The sequence below is a fragment of the Stegostoma tigrinum genome, chromosome 9, assembly GCF_030684315.1.
Source record: "Stegostoma tigrinum isolate sSteTig4 chromosome 9, sSteTig4.hap1, whole genome shotgun sequence".
In the NCBI taxonomy this organism is placed as follows: Eukaryota; Metazoa; Chordata; class Chondrichthyes; order Orectolobiformes; family Stegostomatidae; genus Stegostoma; species Stegostoma tigrinum.
Window position 1 is genome coordinate 63,234,221 of NC_081362.1, and position 22,617 is coordinate 63,256,837.

The following is a 22,617-nucleotide window of genomic DNA, read 5'->3' on the forward strand; positions in this document are numbered from 1 at the left end:
CTTAAAATAGTATAGGAATTGATGGTAAAGTTAATAAATATATAATATGTAGCGAAAATAACTAAATTTAAAAAATTAAGTAGCTAATTAAAAGAAGTTAAACTGTCAGGACAGATGGTGCATCATGCCTGTGACCTGGATGCCAGTGTGATCCAGGGCAAATACATCCGCAGTAAGTATTCACAGCTATAGACGTTTCAGCTTTGAGTTTATGAATTGGAGGCTGAGCTGCAGACACTATAAAACATCAGGATGGAGTTAAGTTACCTGAGTGTTTTACACCAGGAAGCATCATACTCTTTAGAATAGGATCCTCTGATTAAGTCAGTGGTTAGGGACAAGACAGTGTGACTGGAATGAAGCAGTTAAGGGCATGAAGGAGGCAGGATTCCAAGAGCTGCAGCCTTTGCAATTGTCCAACAATTTTGAAGTTCTTTCAGCTCGTTTGGATGAGAGTAAGGGCTGCAGGGTGGATGAGCTAACTGACCGAGGTAATATGGTACAAGAAGTCATTCAAGTTGAGGGACGCTAAAAATGACATACAGTTGGTTCTGCTATAACGTGTGTTTCTTCAACGCAAATTGGCTTTAACGCAATTGAAGAATTTAGGCCGTTATCTGTAGAACACAACTTTTCTTACCTGTATTGGCAATTACACAATTCTGGCACCATTAGTTTAAATGGCGCAGCTATTGCGCTATTTTCTTATAAGGCAAGATTGCATGAGCACTGAACTACCCATTATATCAGGAACGACTGCACTGGCAACAGGTAAGAAAATAATAGGAATTGACTTTGATCTCTACAGCAAAGCGTAAGAGTCCAGAAAGCTGTGTTGAGTGCCCAGTGCCAGGATTTGGGACACCTGCTGAGGGCTGGAAAGGAATTTGAGAGGAGGCCGCTTAGCCATGGAGGTATCAATGACATCGGCAGGACAGGAAAGAGGTTCTGTATAGTCAGTATGAGAAGCTAGGCACGAAATTTAGAAGCAGAATTTTGAAGTAATAATTTCTGGTAATATTTTGAAACAACAAAGCAGATTTAACTTATTATATCTATGGGCTGCACACTGTAAACATGCGGCATGAGACATCTGGATAACTCCGATACAGCTACAACAACTGACACATGAAAAATACGGTTGTCATTAACATGCTAAAGTAATATTTTAAATCACTGAACTAACCAAACAGGAACCTCACATTATATTCAGTCAAAGCTTGATGTTGCAAAATGTTGTTGTGGACACATGTCTGCATGTTGGCATGGATCACAGAGATCACTACTATACTGAAAGATGGTGTACTATACTGTCCTGGATATTAAACTCATCACTGATGAAGGATGAGCTGCCAAATTGTATGGCTACAAGCATAGCTCCATTAAATAGCATCTTTGTTTGGTTTTTGATATGTGCCACAATTCTTATAAACTTCTTCCTTTGGTAAATTTAAATGATGAATAAATAGCATTTTCTGAATTTTGCTTGATAAAGAATCCCATTAGATGAGTTTGTAATAAATGCTTAGGCAATGAACCGTGCCATCAGTTGGTCATTACTGGAATTAATTATGATCTTGATTGATATTTCAATATGTGACCTTAGATACTCTCATTTTGTTCATATTGTTGTTTAAACAGCATGAATACCTTGCCATCCTCTCATGTTCTTTCGTTCATACTCAGTATGTGAACAGTAAGACCTCAATTTACTTTGCACACTTAGTTGTCCTGGTAGCAGGGCTAATACTTGAATTAGTGCTAGCAGTTTAGTATTACTAAGAGACTGGCTCGTCATTCCAGAGAACAGTTAAGAGTCAACTACATTGATATGGGATAACACAGTGTGGAGCTGGAGAAAGGGTCTGAAGAAGGGTCACAACCTGAAATGTCAGCTTTTCTGCTCAACCGATACTGCCTGGCCTGTTGTGTTTCTCCAGCTCCACACTGTGTAATCTCAGACTCCAGCATCAGCAATTCTTACTATCTCTACATTGATATGGGACTGGAATTACAGACTGAGTAAGCATGGCAGGTTTCCCCCTGTACATGACAGGAATAAATCAGTTGTTTTTTTTGTAACAGCTTTATGGTTCCTTTTATTGATATCAATCTGTTTATTTTTCAGAACTTTTAGAAACAAAATAAAAATGTTCAACATGCCATGATGGCATTTGGACTCATAACTTTTGTATCATTAGTTATGTTGCTAACTAGTACAAAATCATATAAAAATAATTTTATTTCAACCATTTCTATATTAAATTATTAAAGTTTCCAGAGCAAGTAATTTGACAGAAAGAATAAGTTCAGTCACAGCAGATAAGAGGACAACAATGACAAGTGGGGCAGTCAATACTGGATGGAGGTCATTGTACCTAAATGCAAATAGCATACGAAACAAGGAAAATGAGCTTGTAGCACACCTTGAAATTGGCAAGTAGAACATTATGGGTATCACAGAGACATGGCTGCAAGGGGATCAGGTCTGGAAGCCAAATATCCAAGGATATGCGTCCTATCAAAAGGACAGGCAGAGGGGACGGGAGTTGAATGGTTGGTAAGAAATGAAATTAAATCAATGCATGAAGTGATACAGAATTGCTACTCTACCCCAAGTGTGGTTGAGTTGAGGAATCACAAAGGAAAGAAGACTCTGATGATATTTGTGTACAGGCTTCTAGCAGTAGTCAGGATATATGTAAGAAAATAAATCAGAAGATAAAAAAGGCATGTAAGAAAGGCACTAGTACAATGATCACGGGGGTCTTCAATAAGTGGATGGACTGGGGAAATCAGGTTGGTGGCGGATCTCAAGAAAGAAACTTTGTGGAATGTCTATGAGGTTTTTTTTGAAGCAGCTTGTAGTAGAGCACACTAGGGAACAGGCAACTCTGGATCTGGTGGTCTGTAATGGGGCAACTTTAGTTACAGAGCTTAAGCTGAAGGGACTCCTAGGGAGCAGTGACTATAATATCATTGAATTCACCTTCAGTCTGAGAGGGAGAAAGTGGAATAAGATGTAATGGCACTACAATTAAGTAAAGGTAACCACAAAGACATGAGGGAAGCTGGCCAGAGAAGGAGAAGCCTGGCAGGGAAGATGGTGGAGCAGCAATGGCAGGAGCTTTTGGGGTTAATTTGGGAGGCAAGCTGAAATTCATTCGAAAGAAGAAGAAACATATTAAGAGCTTGGACAGGCCAGGAGAGTGGACAAGGAAGTGGCATTTAGAATACAATGTGGGAAAGTGTGAGGTTATGTATTTTAGTAAGAATAATAAAGGCATACACTATTTTGTAAATGGGGAAAGGCTTCTAAAATCTGCACAAAGGGATTTGGGAGCCTAGTTCAAGATTAACAAGCAGGTTCAGTTGGCAGTTGGGAAGGCAAATGCAATGCTGGCATTTATTTCAAAGAGGGCTAGAAGACAAGAGCGCGGATGTTCTGCTGAGGCTATATATGGCTCTGGTTAAATCATGTTTTGAATATTTTGAAGAGTTCTGGGTCCCATATCTGAGGAAAGATGCGCTAACTTTACAGGACATCCAAAGGAAGTTCACAAGATTGATCCTAGGAACAATCCCTTGTCATTTGAGGAGCAGCTGAAGACTCTGGACCTGTACTCAATGCAGTTTAGACGGATGAGGGAGGATCTGATTGAAACTGACAGAATACTGAGAGACCTGAAAAAAGTGGATGAGGAGAAGATGTTTCCACTAGTCCTAGAAACTAGGATTCGAAGGCTCAGCCTCAGAATGAAGGGACAACATTTAAGATGAAGATATGGAGGAATTTCTTCAGCCAGAGAGTGGTTAAGCCATAGAATCCGTTGCCACAGGGGGTTGCGGAGGCTAAGTCGTTGAGTGTATTTAAAGCAGAGATAGATAGATTCTTGATTGGGAAGGGGATTGGGGGTTATGGGGATGGCAGGAGAACGGCATTGAGAAACAAATCAGCCATGATTGAGTGACAGAGCAGACTCGATGGGTCAAACAGCCTAACTCTGCTTCTGTATCTGATGGTCTTATGGTCTTACTATTGAAGGTGACAAAGGGAGCCCCTGTTGAATTACTGGACAATTAATTACAAGGTGTAAACTGAACAATAACATTTCAACTTCAACTGGTTCACATCCAAGAAGAAAACAATACTGATGTAACTTGTGAAACTTCGATATCAGGATGACAACATCATCTTTGCTCATCAAAAGAAAATTTTCAAGTCTCATTTACTGCCTTTGTAGAAATATACTGAAGAATCAGTCTCAGACTCAACTTCATCCCAGGCCAAGTTCCAGTCCATCTCTCCATGAAGATCAATGGAGAAATCCTCCCAAACATGGAGCATTTCCCTTACCTGGGAAAATAAGGCTGACATTGATGACGAGATTCAACATGATGGTCAATCTGCGAGCAACGCCATGAGATGCCTACGTTCAGAGTTTTCAATGACCGTGACATCTATGTGACAACAAGATCCTTGTGTATGAAGCAATCAATCATTTTTTCAACTCATCTGTATATCTCCAAAACTTGGACTACATATTGATGGAACCTCAAGACCCTTGAGAAGTGCCAATGTTGTTTAAGATGGATTCTCTATGTCAGCTAGGAGGACAGTTGTACTAATAAGTTACACTAATATTAGCGTCCTTGAAGCAGCTAATAGCACCAACATTGAGGCCATGATCAACCAAACCGACTCTACTGGGCTGCCCATATGCTTAGGATGCCTGAGTTCTTTCCATCAAAGCAAATCTTCTTCATCCAGCTCAAGGAAGGTACACCGATGATCGGAGGGCAAAGGAAGTGCTTCCAAGACTCTCTGAAGATTTCGCTCAAGAAATGCAACATAAATGTCAAAGCACAGGAGATCCTTATTCAGACAAAATCAACTTGGTGGAAACTCCTGTTTGAAGGGTAACAATTTTTCACGAACATCCATTGACAAGAGGAAATATAGAAAAGAAACCAGAGAAAGGAATGCAAATGCTCTCAAGACTGAGGGCCACTTCCACTTCCTGGAAATACCTGACAAATGTGTGAATGGAAGATAATAAAATGTGAGGCTGGATGAACACAGCAGGCCAAGCAGCATCTCAGGAGCACAAAAGCTGACGTTTCAGGCCTAGACCCTTCATCAGAGAGGGGGATGGGGTCAGGGAGCTGGAATAAATAAGGAGAAAGGGGGAGGCGGACCGAAGATGGAGAGTAAAGAAGATAGGTGGAGAGAGTATAGGTGGGGAGGTAGGGAGGGGATAGGTCAGTCCAGGGAAGACGGACAGGTCAAGGAGGTGGGATGAGGTTAGTAGGTAGATGGGGGTGCGGCTTGGGGTGGGAGGAAGGGATGGGTGAGAGGAAGAACAGGTTAGGGAGGCAGAGACAGGTTGGACTGGTTTTGGGATGCAGTGGGTGGGGGGGGAAGAGCTGGGCTGGTTGTGTGGTGCAGTGGGGGGAGGGGACGAACTGGGCTGGTTTAGGGATGCAGTAGGGGAAGGGGAGATTTTGAAACTGGTGAAGTCCACATTGCTACCATTAGGCTGCAGGGTTCCCAGGCGGAATATGAGTTGCTGTTCCTGCAACCTTCGGGTGGCATGATTGTGGCAGTGCAGGAGGCCCATGATGGACATGTCATCTAGAGAATGGGAGGGGGTGTGGAAATGGTTTGCGACTGGGAGGTGCAGTTGTTTGTTGCGAACTGAGCGGAGGTGTTCTGCAAAGCGGTCTCCAAGCCTCCGCTTGGTTTCCCCAATGTAGAGGAAGCCACACCGGGTACAATGGATGCAGTATACCACATTGGCAGATGTGCAGGTGAACCTCTGCTTAATGTGGAATGTCATCTTGGGGCCTGGGATAGGGGTGAGGGAGGAGGTGTGGGGGCAAGTGTAGCATTTCCTGCGGTTGCAGGGGAAGGTGCCGGGTGTGGTGGGGTTGGAGGGCAGTGTGGAGCGAACAAGAGAGTCACGGAGAGAGTGGTCTCTCCGGAAAGCAGACAGGGGTGGGGATGGAAAAATGTCTTGGGTGGTGGGGTCGGATTGTAAATGGCGAAAGTGTCGGAGTATGATGCGTTGTATCCGGAGGTTGGTAGGGTGGTGTGTGAGAACGAGGGGGATCCTCTTAGGGCGGTTGTGGCGGGGGCGGGGTGTGAGGGATGTGTTGCGGGAAATACGGGAGACGCGGTCAAGGGCGTTCTCGATCACTGTGGGGGGAAAGTTGCGATCCTGGAAGAACTTGGACATCTGGGATGTGCGGGAGTGGAATGTCTTATCGTGGGAGCAGATGCGGCGGAGGCGGAGGAATTGGGAATAAGGGATGGAATTTTTGCAGGAGGGTGGGTGGGAGGAGGTGTATTCTAGGTAGCTGTGGGAGTCGGTGGGCTTGAAATGGACATCAGTTACAAACTGGTTGCCTGAGATAGAGACTGAGAGGTCCAGGAAGGTGAGGGATGTGCTGGAGATGGCCCAGGTGAACTGAAGGTTGGGGTGGAAGGTGTTGGTGAAGTGGATGAACTGTTCGAGCTCCTCTGGGGAGCAAGAAGCGGCGCCGATACAGTCATCAATGTACCGGAGGAAGAGGTGGGGTTTGGTGCCTGTGTAGGTGCAGAAGAGGGACTGTTCCACGTAACCTACAAAGAGGCAGGCATAGCTGGGGCCCATGCGGGTGCCCATGGCCACCCCCTTAGTCTGTAGGAAGTGGGAGGAGTCAAAAGAGAAGTTGTTGAGGGTGAGGACGAGTTCAGCTAGGCGGATGAGTGTGTCGGTGGAGGGGGACTGGTCGGGCCTGCGGGACAGGAAGAAGCGGAGGGCCTTGAGGCCATCTGCATGCGGAATGCAGGTGTATAGGGACTGGACGTCCATGGTGAATATGAGGTGTTGGGCGCCAGGGAATTGGAAGTCCTGGAGGAGGTGGAGGGCGTGGGTGGTGTCACGGACGTAGGTGGGGAGTCCCTGGACCAAAGGGGAGAAAATGGAGTCCAGATAGGTGGAGATGAGTTCGGTGAGGCAGGAGCAGGCTGAGACAATGGGTCGACCAGGGCAGGCAGGTTTGTGGATTTTGGGAAGGAGATAGAAACGGGCCGTGCGGGGTTGGGGAACAATGAGATTGGAGGCTGTGGGTGTGAGGTCCCCTTAGGTGATGAGGTCGTGAATGGTGTTGGAGATGATGGTTTGGTGCTCGGGTGTGGGGTCATGATCGAGGGGGCGGTAGGAGGTGGCGTCGGAGAGTTGGCGTCTGGCCTCGGCGATGTAGAGGTCAGTGCGCCATACTACCACTGCGCCACCCTTGTCTGCGGGTTTGATGGTGAGGTTGGGGTTGGAGCAGAGGGAGCGGAGGGCTGCCCGTTCTGCGGGGGAGAGGTTGGAGTGGGTGAGAGGGGTGGAGAGGTTGAGGCGGTTAATGTCTCGACGGCAGTTGGAGATGAAGAGGTCGAGGGAGGGTAGGAGGCCTGGGGGTGGTGTCCAGGAGGAGGACTTGTGTTGGAAGCGGGTGAAGGGGTCAGTGGAAGGAGGGTTAGGTTCCCGGTTGAAGAAGTAGGCATGGAGGCGAAGACGGCGGAAAAACTGCTCTATGTCCAACCGTGACTGGTATTCGTTGATGTGTGGTTGTAGGGGGACAAAGGTGAGCCCCTTACTAAGGACTGACCGTTCGTCCTCAGTCAGTGGGAGGTCTGGGGGGATGGTGAAGATGCGGCAGGGCTCAGTGTGGCAGCCTTCTCTGGGGTTGCTGGCTGTCGAGGTTGTGGGCGGAGCGATGAGGTTGTCGGCCGTGGGCGGGGTTCCGTCGGCCGTGGGCGGGGTTCCGTCGGCCGTGGGAGAATGGAGATAGCTCTATGATTGAGCTCATCAGCCACGCAAGGACACACAGAAACTATGACTAGTGCCCTGGAATTTCCTAGGTGGACAGTCATACTCAGTGGTGAGTGATTGCCGATGATGATAATCTTTGTGTTGCAAAATTCTGGAAGGTTCTGTCACTTGTAGAAATGTATCTCAATGTGAGCTGTTATCTTCAGGACAATGAGAAATTAGAATACGAAGAAAAAGCAATATTTAGTATAAAATTACTGGGTAATGGAAAAAAATCATGTGACTGAATACCATTTAATTTATGTATTTCTTTGACTCAACCTTAATTCAGAGATCCAGAAGGGTGGCCCTATAACTTAACACTGGAATTCTTCCAACTTCAGCTAACTTTGCAAACCAATTGTTTGACAGATAGGATAAATTCTCACTGACAAGCCACAAAAATCCTCTAAGTGTCCTGTGTGGACTTAGCTACTTATTCACTTGAGAATCCTTAAAATTCGTCATCAGCCATCTTTCGATTGTATGAGTTTGGGTAAGTGTGGGGTGTCATATGAGGAGATTAGAGCATTCCGGGTAAACAGAGATCAATTATAGATTTATAAGCATTTTCATTAATTTGTTTGTTATGTCAGGTACCTAGCTCAAAAAAAATCCTTTAACTCTCATGAAATGGTACATGGTCCTTTATTTTATCTAGTTTGTTACCTTTCATTTTGAAAGCCCTAAGTTGAGGAGATGTTGCAGAAAATCAAATCCAAATGTCATGTTTGTTAATTGACAGTATAAAAAGGCAACAGACAATGGTTTTCACACTCAAATATTATCCAGTGGCAGGAATAACCTTCTTGCAATGATCATTTAACCAGTAGAGCACAGAAAAAAAAATTACTACTTTTGCTTCATTTTAATTTGAATTACTTACAGTGAGGCTGCCGCAAGGCTCCAGCACAATTGGAACGGACATCTTGCCTTGGAGATTTAGCTTGGTGAGATAGAATACCTTTTCACCAACAATCCTTTCTTTTTTCATGCGTCGTATACTATAGAGCCTAAATCGCACTGCATAATTACCAATCATCTCAGACTCAATGCGATTGAACCTAAATGCCTCTGTGAAGACAGGACAAGGCCCCCGCTGGACACTTGTTTTTGATCTTTGCTTTTTTGTGGGTAGTAGCACAAGATGTACTTGCCATGAACTGTTGCCAGTTCGGTTATGTGTTGGAATGTCTGTAACAGCTGTTACTGTTACCATAAGTTTCTGTGCTTGTGAGTCAAAATCAAAAGTGACATCCAGTGTGCCATACTTAGATACTGGTTCTGGATCATAAGCTTTTGGTAGCTGTGCAGAAGATCCTCTTGCTGAGTCCTGTGGAACATAAAAAAAACAAATAACTTCAACTGTAACAAAGCCAAATTCTTTTTGGCACAAATATTGCTTGTCTCCCTCCAATAAAAATCATTGTTACTCCATACTATACCACACTGCACTGTTGTATGAGAACTATAGAACAAACTCAGCTCCATAGTTAAAGTTTAACGTTCATAAGATTTAACCCTGTGGGTGTGCCTGAGACTTATTGATGATAACAACAGTGAGAACTATGACTTTTCAGAATACACTTAAACTGAATTTGAACTATTTCCTACCTGAACTAAATTACTTTTGTGTGAACAATTAAGTAGAACATTGTAATATAGATTACACAGGGTGGGGCAGCACTGTATCCTCACAGGATCAGGAGCCAGGTTTGATCCCACCTCAGGCGACTGTCTGCGTGGAGTTTGCACATTCTCCCCATGTCTGCCTGGGTTTTCTCTTGGTGCTCCGGTTTCCTCCCACAGTCCGGAGATGTGCAGGTTAGGTGGATTGCCATGCTAAATCACCCATATAGTGTCCAGGGACATGTGTTAGGTGGACCAGCCATTGGAAATGTAAGGATACAGGGACAGGGTGGGAGTGTGGGTCTGGGTGGGATGCTCTTTGGAGGGTTGGTGTGGACTCAATGAGCCAAATGGCCAGCTTCCACACGGTAGGGATGCTATGATTCTAGAAAGAAAAGTAGCGCATTAAAGATATCTGAAAATTCAAATAACTACATTTTCAAAATTGAAAACTTAATACAAGAAAGATAATTAGTTATGCATAACTAATGTTATAAAAGATTTTATACACTGTTTTTATTTTCAACACGTCACAATGTGATAAAATATAATAACTGCAATTATGATTTGATTATTAAATGTCATTATCTGATTTTAATGCCTGAGACTTTCATGGACAGAATCGGTTTAAACAAAAAGACAAACACTGACTTAAAATGGCCACAGCAATCAGCTGACCACCAAACTCCAGAAAACCAAAACGGATAAATGAACTCATCAGAACTGAAATTAATATTTCATCAAAATACATTGAAACTGGTTGACTTAGGCGTGGAATGGTCCTAATCTCCTATTCTGATTCACATTTGCATAAATTTCTTATATTGAAGATGAAAGGCATCACCTGCAATTATCAAGCTTGATAAGAGTGATTTCAGATTTGGAATTTCTCAAACCAACTTGTATTTCGGGGAAGTACTTGCGGCAGAGTAGGAAGATGGATTTATGACTATAGAACTGTCTTAGCCTCTCCATGAAAAGTGGCCAGTGACAGGATGGATTAAAAATAAACATTAAAAAGAAACATCAAAACAAGGAGAACTCAAGGACAATGGAAATATTTGCAACTACTAAGGATACAAGTCATCAGTTAAATAACTGTGGTCTCAATTTAAAATTTTATTCCTTTTATACTGGGTACTATCTCTTTTCAACTTTGTATTTGTATGTAAGTCTGCTTAAATTTGCATCTTCATTGTTTATCCCCTGAGTTAGCAGATAATGAAATTGCTCTTTCTTTCACTAAAGAAAGCCGAGTAATTGGCTCCCTATTGATATAATAAGTACATTTTTATGACTGAAATGTAAACCCTTAACACTAAAAAGAACACAAATCTTTGATACCGTCAACCAAGGACGTTAAGGAGGAAGCTGATCCACCCTTCTTAGTTGCAACAACATTGGATGCTTAGTTTCTGCAATAGTTCTCACAGACTAATCAAAGAATTGTATTAGGGGAAAATAAATTATTATTTCAAAAGCTTTGAAAACAAGACTTGAAAAGGTTTACTTTGATATTTAATATTAAAGTTTAAGATGTCTACATTTGATGTCAAAGTTTTGAAAAGGATGGGATAACTCATGAAAAAATATTGCTGTCCTTGTCAGAAATGGGTAACAAAATATGCAGAAGTAGAAACTATGAATTCAGATAAACTAAAATTGGAGCAATCAGAGACTAGAATGGGAATTCCAACAGAACAGGGAAGAAAGAGAATTCCAGGAATAGCAAGGTGAGATTCAGAGGGATGGGAAACAGAAATGACAGTGGAAACTGGAAGGAGAATTTGAGGAAAGGTAAAAGGGAGAAAGAGTAAGGGAGCTTTAGCAAGTTTGTGGATGACACTAAAATTGGTGGCCTAATCAACAGAGAAGAAGGTTATTAAGATTACAAAGTGATTTTGATTGATTGGATCAATGGGCTGAGAAGTGTCAGATGGAGTTTAATTTGGATAAATGTGAGGTACTGAATTTTCGTAAAACAAACAAGGGCAGGACTTATACAGTTAATGGTAGGGCCCTGGGTAGTGTGGTCGAACAGAGAGACCTTGGGGTTCAAGTATATAGTCCTTTGAAAACTGCATCAGAGGTAGACTGAGTGGTTAATACAGTGTTTAGCACTGTTGCCTTCATTGCTCAGACCATTGAGTATAGAAATTGGGATGTCATGTTGAAGTTGTACAGGATGTACAGTTCTGGTCTCCCTGCTACAAGAAGAATATTATTAAATTGGAGACGGTTCAGAAAAGTTTACCAGGATGTTGTCAGGAGGGTTTGAGTTACAAGAAGATGCTGGGTAGGATGGGAACTTTTTCACTGGAGCGTAGGAGGTTGAGGGATGACCTTATAGAGGTTTATAATATCATGAAGGAAATAGATGAGGTGAAAGCACAGGTCTTTTCCATAAGGTGGGTGAATTCAAAACTACGGGCATATTTTTAAGGTGAGAGGAGAAAGATTTAAAAGGAACTTGAAAGATAACTTTTTCACACAAGGGATGGCTCATGTGAGGAATGAACTGCCAGAGGAAGTGGTAAATGCAGGTAGAGTTACAACATTTAAAAGACATTTGGATAAGTACAGGAATAGCAAAGGTTTAGAGGGATATGGGCCAAATGCCAGCAAGTGGGACTAGTTTAGTTTGGGAAACTTAGTTAGCATGAACGAGTTGGACCAAAAGGTTTGTTTCTGTGCTGTATGATTCTATGACTCTATGAAACAGTTTGAGTTGAGAGAAAGAATTTCAATGTGCCCATTAAATGGACTTCTGCAGAAGAAGCCATCACTAACTCAGACCCAAAGGTTGAGATATCTAAATTTGTCCAATTAATCCCTAAAATTCATAAAGAAGAGGTGTTATCTTCTTTATCCCTTTTAAATGGTTGGTACAACAGTTAAATTAGCCAATCCAACTATTAATACTGTTGTTGCAGGTAGGAAATGCTCACCTCTTGTTTGAGCAGAATGCAACTGCTTATTATGCAACAAGAGGGCAATTTTAAGTACATACCAATTAGTGCCATTGGCACACTGGTGAAACATACCCAGACTCAGAAAATAATCTAACTAAAAATATCTGGAATTTGAGGCATTTGGCTTAAGCAGCTTGGTTTTGACTAGTGAGTTAAGACTCCATCACTTTCAGTATCTGATAAGCAGCAAGTTGTTCCAGGAATGGTGTGTGGTAAGATGGGGATAGCATTGGATGTGAGGGACACCACAGGGGCAAGGAAGGTAGGTAATGAAGCACATTTGGTAAGATCTAGGAGAAATCATTTTGGGCCTTGTACCAAGAATCTGCTCAAAAACAAAAACTCAACGTAATATGCACTTAGCCAAAAATACATAGGATTCAGCCCATAGAATTGACAGTTCGGTCTGGACTATAAACCAAAGTTGGCCTCCTGGAATGTCCATCCTACATTTTGCTCTCATTGAACTTTACCTCAACCCAAATGGACTGGTTGAGGTTTTAAACTTAGTTCTCTTCCTTGGATCTCCCATTGAGTAACTCTGGCAAAACCTTAAAGGCATCTGAGCAATGTGGGCTATAATGAAATATGTTGCAGAATTGGGCAACAGATAGAGATTCCCATCCTGGTAGCCCTTCCTATGAAACTGGCAGGTTACTTATCAACCCAGGTCCCCGTGCAATCCGCTGACATCAGTCTTCATTTGTCTACATTTCCTTCCTAGCCCCTGGCATATGAGGTGATCGAGCCAAGTGTGGTCATATATCAAACCCCTCTTGAAGCCTGAGTGCTCCTAACTGTAAATAAATCACCCTTCTGCTTGACCCATTCACATCCACATTTTAACGTATACTCTTTACAATATATGCTTCCCCTCTTCACAATTTTCACTTCCTCTTCACCCTGCAGCCTGTAGCCTGTAGCCCCCAATAATGAAAAATAGGTTCCTGACTGTTCTTTCCATATCTGCAGTCCTCCTTGTGTCCCCACCACCCTTTCACCTTAGTTTCTGTGGTTGGATCCACCAGACCGACCCTGGCCCACATCCTTGAGTAAGTCAAATAGACATCCCTGAAGTGCCGAGACTCCTAGCTGGGGATGTACAGTTCCACACCTGTGCTGCCCAACGTCAGACTAGCTGCCAAGGAGTCACTGTGCTGACCATGATCCACTAACAAAACTGCAGAAGTATGGACCCCCTGACCTCAAATACCCTGGCTGAATGCCAGACTACATCCAATTCCTTGGACTTACCATTCCAGGACACTTTGACTGAGAAGTCCCTCTATGGACTTCATTGAGGACTACTCCTCTAAAACTTTAAGACATGGGTGCCTGCCATCTACACTGCAGGGTGTTTTTCGCAAAGCTGCTGGCACATGGTGCTGATCTGAGATTGGCGTAGCAACTACAGTGCAGCAAGATGTACACCCCTTGGCTGAGGACCTCTGCCCAGCAAAGCAAGCTGCTTCGTTATGTGACTGGATGATTTAGCACAGCAAGGAAAAACAGGTGTTGATACTGCTAGCATGCAGGTAGGCTTGAAGTGAGCGAAAGCTAAGAAAGTGACAAGCAGTCCTGGGAAGCAGCCTGGTCTAATCTATGAGTTGGATATGTGTCTAATGCACACAAAGTGCCCTTGCAGCAGCCTTTCAAAACTAGTTGCTATTGTGATCTGTAATGCAAAACTACGCTTCATCAACAACTTAGCAAGTTGATCAGAGAGGGGTCATGTTGGTCATGCAGGGTTGTCCAATGCTGGATGCCAGACTCAGTGGACAAGGAGTATTGGTTAGTAGTGCTCATGGATCATGCACTTTGATGCTATGTGGTGCTGAGCATCATGAAAGCTCATCACAGCCAGCAGCACGCTGAAGTTGTCTGGTACCCATGCTGGTTTCCTTGTTGAGATTTCTCAATGTCGACTTGGTTTGGCATGTTTGGTAAAATAAGAAGCTAAATATTAATGAGATGAGCTGTGGATCTAACTCGTGGTTTAACAAGTTATAATACCCCTTAATTGGCAAGTTGTCTCTGCCTATCCAGAAACATGTTGCCACTCAATAAAAACATAAGAGATGCAGCAACATGCTCCTGGCATTGAGACAGGGCTCACCACACTTCTTGTCTGATCCTACCACAAATCTTGCCATAGACCATGTCGCTCAGACCTCTATAAGAATCTGCCCATTGTTAATGTGTCAGGTTGATTACCTTTCAATAGAATGTGAAATAGAAATTAAGCCAGTAGATGCGAGGAGGGAGCAGGAAGAACCGATAAGAAAATCTGTGACAGTGTAGATAGCAAATGAAAAAAAAGAAATAAGATTTCATGACGCAACAAAGAGAGAGAGGCAATAGATGTAGTGAAGATACAAAGATTATGTCTGAACGATGTGAATCGCTACATAAAAAACATCTAAAGCAACATGAAGCAAGTAAAGAGATTTGCCCAAGACCATAGTGAATATCAAATCCAAGATCTGCTTATTTGTTGTCCATTAGTTCCATATATTAACACACTTTTGCTCTACTTAGTGAACTATTATTCAATAATCGTTCCATAACTTTGTAACCTGCTATAATGCACAAATGTACAGCAATCCTCCCTTGGACTATAGGAGATGTTAACGGAAGCATTTGATGCTTCAGCAAAAATATAGCTGTTATGTCTGCCTTCTTCATTATCACTGTACACGAAGACATGCAAGTTAGCAAATATGTTCATAGTCACTTTCCTGCTCTCAGATTAATCAATGCATCTTAACTTTACAAAAAGATCACACAGACAGTCTGGGGCATAATGTGAATAATATGTCGTACTACAGCAATGGCAAAAGTGTCAAAAATAGATAGGTCCAAAACTGCAAAATCTAATATGTAGCAATCAGCTTCTTTGCAATTCAGTTTAAGCTGGAATGAACTTTGTATCATCAGGTTAGTTTGGAAATATTTTATCTACATTATATACTACTGATACAGCAATTACTCAATTGAATTGAATCTTGGTCCCTGGCACTGTGAGGCAGCAGTGCCAACCACTGAGCCACCATGCCGGCTATATGCACAGCCCTACAAAAAATTTATAAAGATTCTATGCACAATGAATAGGCAGCGGATAACAAATAAATATTAGCAGGGATATTGGCTATAAAATCCCTCACTTTTCCTTCCACAGCCTTCTTCTGAATATCACACTTCAGACCAACAAACCTTGCAACTCCCTCTCTTGTGGGTATCTCCTCACATCCCAACTAATCAACTACCTATGGCACTCACGCTCGTGTTATTGCAAACTTACATCCATCTTTCACAGTGGTCCCCACAAATACTATCTTTCCTTGCTCTTAAAACATTCTGCTTCTCACACTCATATCTGATGATGTTGTAATGAGAGATGAATAAAATTAACTTGCCTCTGAGTTTCAAATCCATTTTCTCACTGACATATGAATTTTTATTTATCAGAATGATTAAGTTTCCTTGATTGAGAAGGCCTACCACTGGCATGAGTGGCACAATATGTGGTTGACCTTTGCTTAAAGAAGTGGCAAAAGGTTATGACAGGTTCTGTCTGTTGTTATCACAAAATTCCACCTGAGGAATTTCTTCTGTTAGAAGGTTGTAAATCTTTACAATTCATTTCAGCAGAGAAAACTGGTGACCAATGTCATTCAATAAATTCGAAACTGTCAGGCAGATTTTTGATTTAAAGGAGAGTCAAGTGTTGGGTGAGGGTTTAGCTAGCTCATTTGGCTGGAAAGCTCCTTGTGATACAGACTGATACCAACAGCATGGGTTAAATTCCTGCACCATCTGAGATTATCATGAAGAACTCTTCTTCCCAATCCCTCCCCTAGCCTGAGAATGTGGTGACCCTCAGGTTAAACCACTATCAGTTGTCTCTTTCTAATGAGAGAGCAGCCCTATGGTCAGTTTGTTCCATGCTGACTTTACATGTAATTGTGGGGGTGGAGGTGAGCACTAAAGTAGAATTGAGGCAACAATCAGATGAGCTTTTTGTATGGCACAGCAAGCCTGGTGCTAAATGGCATATTCGGGCTCCTCTCTCTTATATTTCCGTGTTCTTACACATCTAAACACAGATGTGAGAGGAGCTTTTCCGTAATTATATCCAGAAAGAATCAAAAGACGGATAGCATATAATGAAAATAGTAACTTTGGGCAGAGGCTACATATGCCAGATATATTATACTTATAAGGTATAATGGAAGAAATAGGATGGTTAGACACAGGGTCAAAAGTTCCATGAAGATTACAGGCTGTTTTTTTAATCATAATTGACAGTGCAGCAAGATGTGGACAACATCCAGATTTGGACTGACAAATGACATGTAACATTCACACCACACATGTGCCAGGCAATGATCATCTCCAAAGAGAGAATCTAACCTTCATCGCTTGGCAACTAGTGACATCACAATCACTGAATCCTCCACTATCAATTGGCATTGACTGGAAGCTGAACTGGACTAGTCTTAAAACACTGTATGTAATAAAGCAGGTCACAGCCTAGAAATCTTGAAACAAATAACTCATTGCCCGATTGCCCAAAGCTTTCTATCCACTATCCACAGGGCACTACTCAGGTCCTTGAGACGGAACACCAGCTATCCGTAAGAAGCCTGACAGCATCCAAGGCAAAGCAGCCCATTCGACTGATACTACATCCACAAACATTCACTCTCCCCACCACCACATGTGCCACCGACAGAAATTCTCCAATCCTCTTTAGGCAATACATTCCGAACACACAACGAGTACGATCAGACACGTGGAAACATCACCACCTGCAAGCTCCTGTCCAAGCCACTCATCATCTTGACTTGAAAATATCTTGTGGTTTCTTCAGTGGGGATGTTTGCCAATGATTGCACAATGTTCAGCACTGTTCATGACTCCTCAGATACTGAAGCAGTCCATGTTCAAATGCAACAAAGCTGGGTAATATCCAGGCTTGAATTGAGTGACAAGTGGCAAATAATTTTCATGCCACACAAATGCCATGCAATGACCATCTCCAATAAGTGACGATGTAATCATCGTCCCTGGACATTTAATGGTGTTGCCATCATAGAATTCCTCACTATCAACATTCTGGGATTTACTACTGACCAGAAGTTTAACTGGACTCGCCATATCAATGCAGTTGGTATGACAGCAGGTCAGAGGCTAAGAATACTGCAGTGAATAACTCACTTCTCAACTCCCAAAGCTTGTCCAGCATCTACAAAGCACAAATCAGGAAGGTATAGTAGATCCATCAACCGCACATGGACTGCAGTGATTCAAGAACGCAGCTGACCACCACCTTCTCAAGGTCACCTAGGGGCAGGCAATAATAATGGCCTGCCAGCAATACCAATGTCCCAAGAGTGAATTAAGAAAATCTTATGACCCCTTCTTACTGCTTCACCAACTATTAAATATATGAACTGTATACTTGTCAGAGATACTTTTACTTCAACTGTATAAATTTAATGGAAGTGTAGCAGCAGCTCATCCATCTGTAAAAACTAGGGCAAAATTTTCCCAGCTCTAGAATGACAGGGTAAATGGTGAGTCAGTTAACAAACTACGGTGAGAATCAAAAAACGAGCTTTTTGATACAGAGAAACACAGTGTTGTATTTTTCACCTAAGATTTTAATGGCAACATGAAAATCTAGCAATTGAGTGACAAAAGATTTATTTGCTTGTCTTAACATCTCCATATTATCTCATCTCACCTTATTTATACACATTTTGCTACTTTCCCAGGCAAGGTTCAGAAATTAGACGGCTACAATTCCTGACATGAAAGTCTGAGTGGGCACCTGACGGCTGCAGCTCGTGACTTGCTCCTTGTGGAGTTCATCTTGGTCAGTATTACTCATCAACTCAGGGCATGGTACACAGCCAGCAACCACCTGCACCCATGACCACAAACGTGAGCATCAGACATGCATAAACTTCACCAAAATCATCATGGCACACTTCTGATTCACCATTCAATACTGTACTTTGGTATTCATGATACCTTTCATTGCAAAGGCACTGATAATGGGGGTGGAGGGGAGGTGGTGGTCATGGTGGTGGTGGTGGTGGTGTGGGTTGCAGTGGTGGGCAGCATCACAGCACTTTTAACTTGCTCTCTTGTCCTTACTCATCTTATGTATACATGGACACTCACAGTATCTTTGCCTTGCCTTGCCTTATTGCCAAAGGCTGTATCATTCATAAATTTGAGGCTTACAACATTTATATTTTATCTTGCCCTTTACTGTACACACAAAACCAGGAAGCTTGCAATGGTAGTGATTGGTCAAGGAGATGGATATGTTGCTGTATGGCACTGTGCTATGTGAATGTCGAACTTGTAGTACATACCAGCAGCTTACACAGCAAACACACTGAACTTGTTTCAACTAAATGATCATGGTCTATGGTGATTAGTCCTCAGTCACATCAAGGAGATCAATTGTCTGTCTGGAGGTTCAGCCACAGTCAGTTAACGGTATTGTCTGATCTCAGTCCAGGAGCTTGGCCACAGTCTGTTGTCAAATTGAAGTGTGTAGAGTCAGGGGTTCCATGTCATTACAGTCTGGGGAGGGACTCACTGTTGGACTTGCAGGTCCAGTGCAGCCAGTCTGAGATTTAGCAGTATGTCAAAGAGATCAGTCAGGGGTCACATATGCCAGGCAATGACCATCTTCAACAAAACAGACTCTAACTGTCAATATCCTAGGAATACTGTTGACAAGAAACATGAAATGGGATAACTATATAGGTGATAATGGGAACTGCAGATGCTGGAGAATCCCCACCAACCTCCGGATACAACGCATCATCATCCGACACTTCCGCCATCTACAATCCGACCCCACCACCCAAGACATTTTTCCATCCCACCCCTGTCTGCTTTCCGGAGAGACCACTCTCTCCGTGACTCCCTTGTTCGCTCCACGCTGCCCTCCAACCCCACCACACCCGGCACCTTCCCCCGCAACTGCAGGAAATGCTACACTTGCCCCCACACCTCCTCCCTCACCCCTATCCCAGGCCCCAAGATGACTTTCCACATTAAGCAGACGTTTACCTGCACATCTGCCAATGTGGTATACTGCATCCACTGTACCCGGTGTGGCTTCCTCTACATTGGGGAAACCAAGCGGAGGCTTGGGGACCGCTTTGCACAACACCTCCGCTCAGTTCGCAATAAACAACTGCACCTCCCAGTCACAAACCATTTCCACTCCCCCTCCCATTCTTTAGATGAAATGTCCATCATGGGCCTCCTACAGTGCCACAATGATGCCACCCGAAGGTTGCAGGAACAGCAACTCATATTCTGCTTGGGAACCCTGCAGCCCAATGGTATCAATGTGGACTTCACCAGCTTCAAAATCTCCCCTTCCCCCACCGCATCCCAAAACCAGCCCAGTTCGTCCCCTCCCCCCACTGCATCCCAAAACCAGTCCAACCTGTCTCTGCCTCCCTAACCGGTTCTTCCTCTCACCCATCCCTTCCTCCCACCCCAAACCAACCTCATCCCACCTCCTTGACCTATCCGTCTTCCCTGGACTGACCTATCCCCTCCCCACCTCCCCACCTATACTCTCCTCTCCACCTATCTTCTTTTCTCTCCATCTGCGGTCCGCCTCCCCCTCTCTCCCTATTTATTCCAGAACCCTCACCCCATCCCCCTCTCTGATGAAGGGTCTAGGCCCAAAACGTCAGCTTTTGTGCTCCTGAGATGCTGCTGGGCCTGCTTTGTTCATCCAGCCTCACATTTCATCAACTATATTCAGGTACCTGAATAAATGCAAAATACTGCTGATGCTGGAAATCTGAAACAAACTTGGAGAATGCTGGAGAAACTCAGCAGTTCTGAAGAAGTCATTCTGGGCTCAAAATGTTAACTCTGCTTCTCTCTCAACAAATGCTGCCAGACCTGCTGAATTTTTCCAGCATTCTCTGTGTTTGATTGTGTAAGTATTGTGGCTACAAGAGGAGGTCAGAGGCTTGAAATTTTGCAGCTAATAACTCACTTCCTGAGTTTCCAACGCCTGTCCACTGCCTACAAGACACATGTCAGTAATGTCCACTTGCCTGGATGAGTGCAGTTCCACTAACACTTAAAAAGCTAGATACGATCCAGGACAAAACAGCTGGCTTGATTGAGATTCACAAAGTTTACTCCCTCTGCCACCAACACTCAGTAGCAGCCATGCATACTATCTACAAGAAGAACTAGAGAAGTTCACCAAAACTCTTTACTTAGCAACTTCAAAACCCACTACTTCTAGATGTACAAGGGAAACAGAAACATTGGAGCATTACCAACTGCAAATTCCTTTCCAAGCCACACAACATCCCAACTTGGAACTAAATTATCATTCCTTCAGTATTGCTGGGTTAAAATTGGGGAACTTACTCCCTAATGGCATTGTGGGTCTACCTACAACAAATGGATTTCAGTGGTACAAAAAGGCAAGTCACAATCAGCTTCTCAAGAGCGACTGAGAATGTATAACAGATGTTAGTTCAGCCAGCAAGACCCATATTTTGTGAATAAAATAAAAAAAATCCTCAACATATAAGGAAAGAAGACAATAGATGAGTGTAGACCCAGTTTAATCTAGATAAACTGGAGGTGCTACATTTTGGAAGGGCAAATCTGGGCAGGTCTTATACACTTAGTGGTAAGGTCCTGGGAAGTATCGCCAAACAAAGGGAACTTGGAGGTTCATAGTTCCTTGAAAGTGGAGTCGCAGGTAGACAGGGCAGTAAAGAAGGCATTTGGAAGACTTGCCTTTATTGGTCAGTGCACTGAATATAAGAGTTGGGAGGTCATTTTGCAGCTGTGTAGGATATTAGTTGGGCCACTACTGGGATACTGCATTCAATTCAAGTCTCCCTGCTATAGGAAAGATGTCGTGAATGTTGAAAAGATTGAAAAAAGATTTACAAGACTGTTGCCAGGGTTGGAGGGTTTGAGCTATAGGGAGAGGCTGAATAGACTTGGGCTATTTTTTCCCTGGAACATTGAAGACCGGGGGTGATCTTATAGAAACTTTAAAAATCATGAGAGGTGTGGATAGGGTGAATAGTCAAGGTCTTTTCCCTAGAGTAGGGAAGTCCAAACCAAAAGTGTATAGGTTTAAGGTAAGAGGAGTAAGATTTAAAGGGGTCTTATGTGGCAACATTTTCACGCAGAAGCTAGTGTGTGTATGGAATTAACTGCCAGAGGAAATGGTGGAGGCTGGTACAATTACAACATTTAAAAGGCATCTGGATGGGTATATGAATAGGAAGGGTTTGGGAGGACATGGGTCAAATGCTGGCAAATCGGACTAGATTAATTTAGGATATTTGGTCGGCATGGACAAGTTGGATTGAAGGGTCCGTTTTCATGCTGTACATCTCTATGATCTATGATTCTAAAAGAGAATTGGAGATCATGAATTATAGCATCGATGGTCGCGATCAACCTGACTTCGATGGCGGGCAGAACAAAGGCATAGATCTGGATTCAGGGAGCAGAGAGGGGAGATGAAGACTCACATAAAACAGTTTGCACTGAACACGTGGAAACTCAAATCTGATGCATTTAACAGTGAGTCCAAGAGTGAAAAGAACATTAAGGTCTGGGGTTTCACCAAGATTGACAGATTCAGTCTGTGAGAGAATCAACCCCAGTTCAATGAAGAATGAAGGAGGACATGCCAGCAGTAGACCAGGCATACCTAAAAATGACATGTCAATCTGGTGAAGCTACAAAACAGGTTTACTTGCTGCCAAACAGCATAAGCAGTAAGTGATGGACAAAATCTAAGCAACTCCACAAGCAACAAATAGGATTTAAGCTCTGCAGTCCTGCTACATCTAGGTTTGAATGGTGGTAGAAAACTGAACAAAACTCACTTTAGGAGGAGACTCCACAAACATGCTCATCCTCAGTAATAGGAAGGCCCAACACAACAGTGAAGCATTTGTAACAATCTTCATCCTGAAGTGCCAAGTGCTTGATCTTCTTGGGCCTCCTTCAAATGTCTCTAACATTTAGCCAATTTGATTTACTCCATTTGATATCAAGAAATGGCTGAAGGCACTGGATACCGCAAAATGCTACAGGCCCTGACAACATTCCAGCAATATACTGAAGATTTG

The 22,617-nt window shown here is 43.1% G+C and overlaps 1 protein-coding gene across 1 annotated transcript in view; it reads right to left on the bottom strand.

Annotated features, from left to right (window-relative positions):
- Positions 1-22,617, bottom strand: part of LOC125454919 (synaptotagmin-14-like) — a 234,325-nt gene that overhangs the window by 63,755 nt on the left and 147,953 nt on the right. Inside the window, exon 6 of the mRNA XM_048536236.2 lies at positions 8,731-9,177. Within this exon, the coding sequence (XP_048392193.2) occupies positions 8,731-9,177 (447 nt within the window). The remainder of the gene's footprint in view (positions 1-8,730; positions 9,178-22,617) is intronic.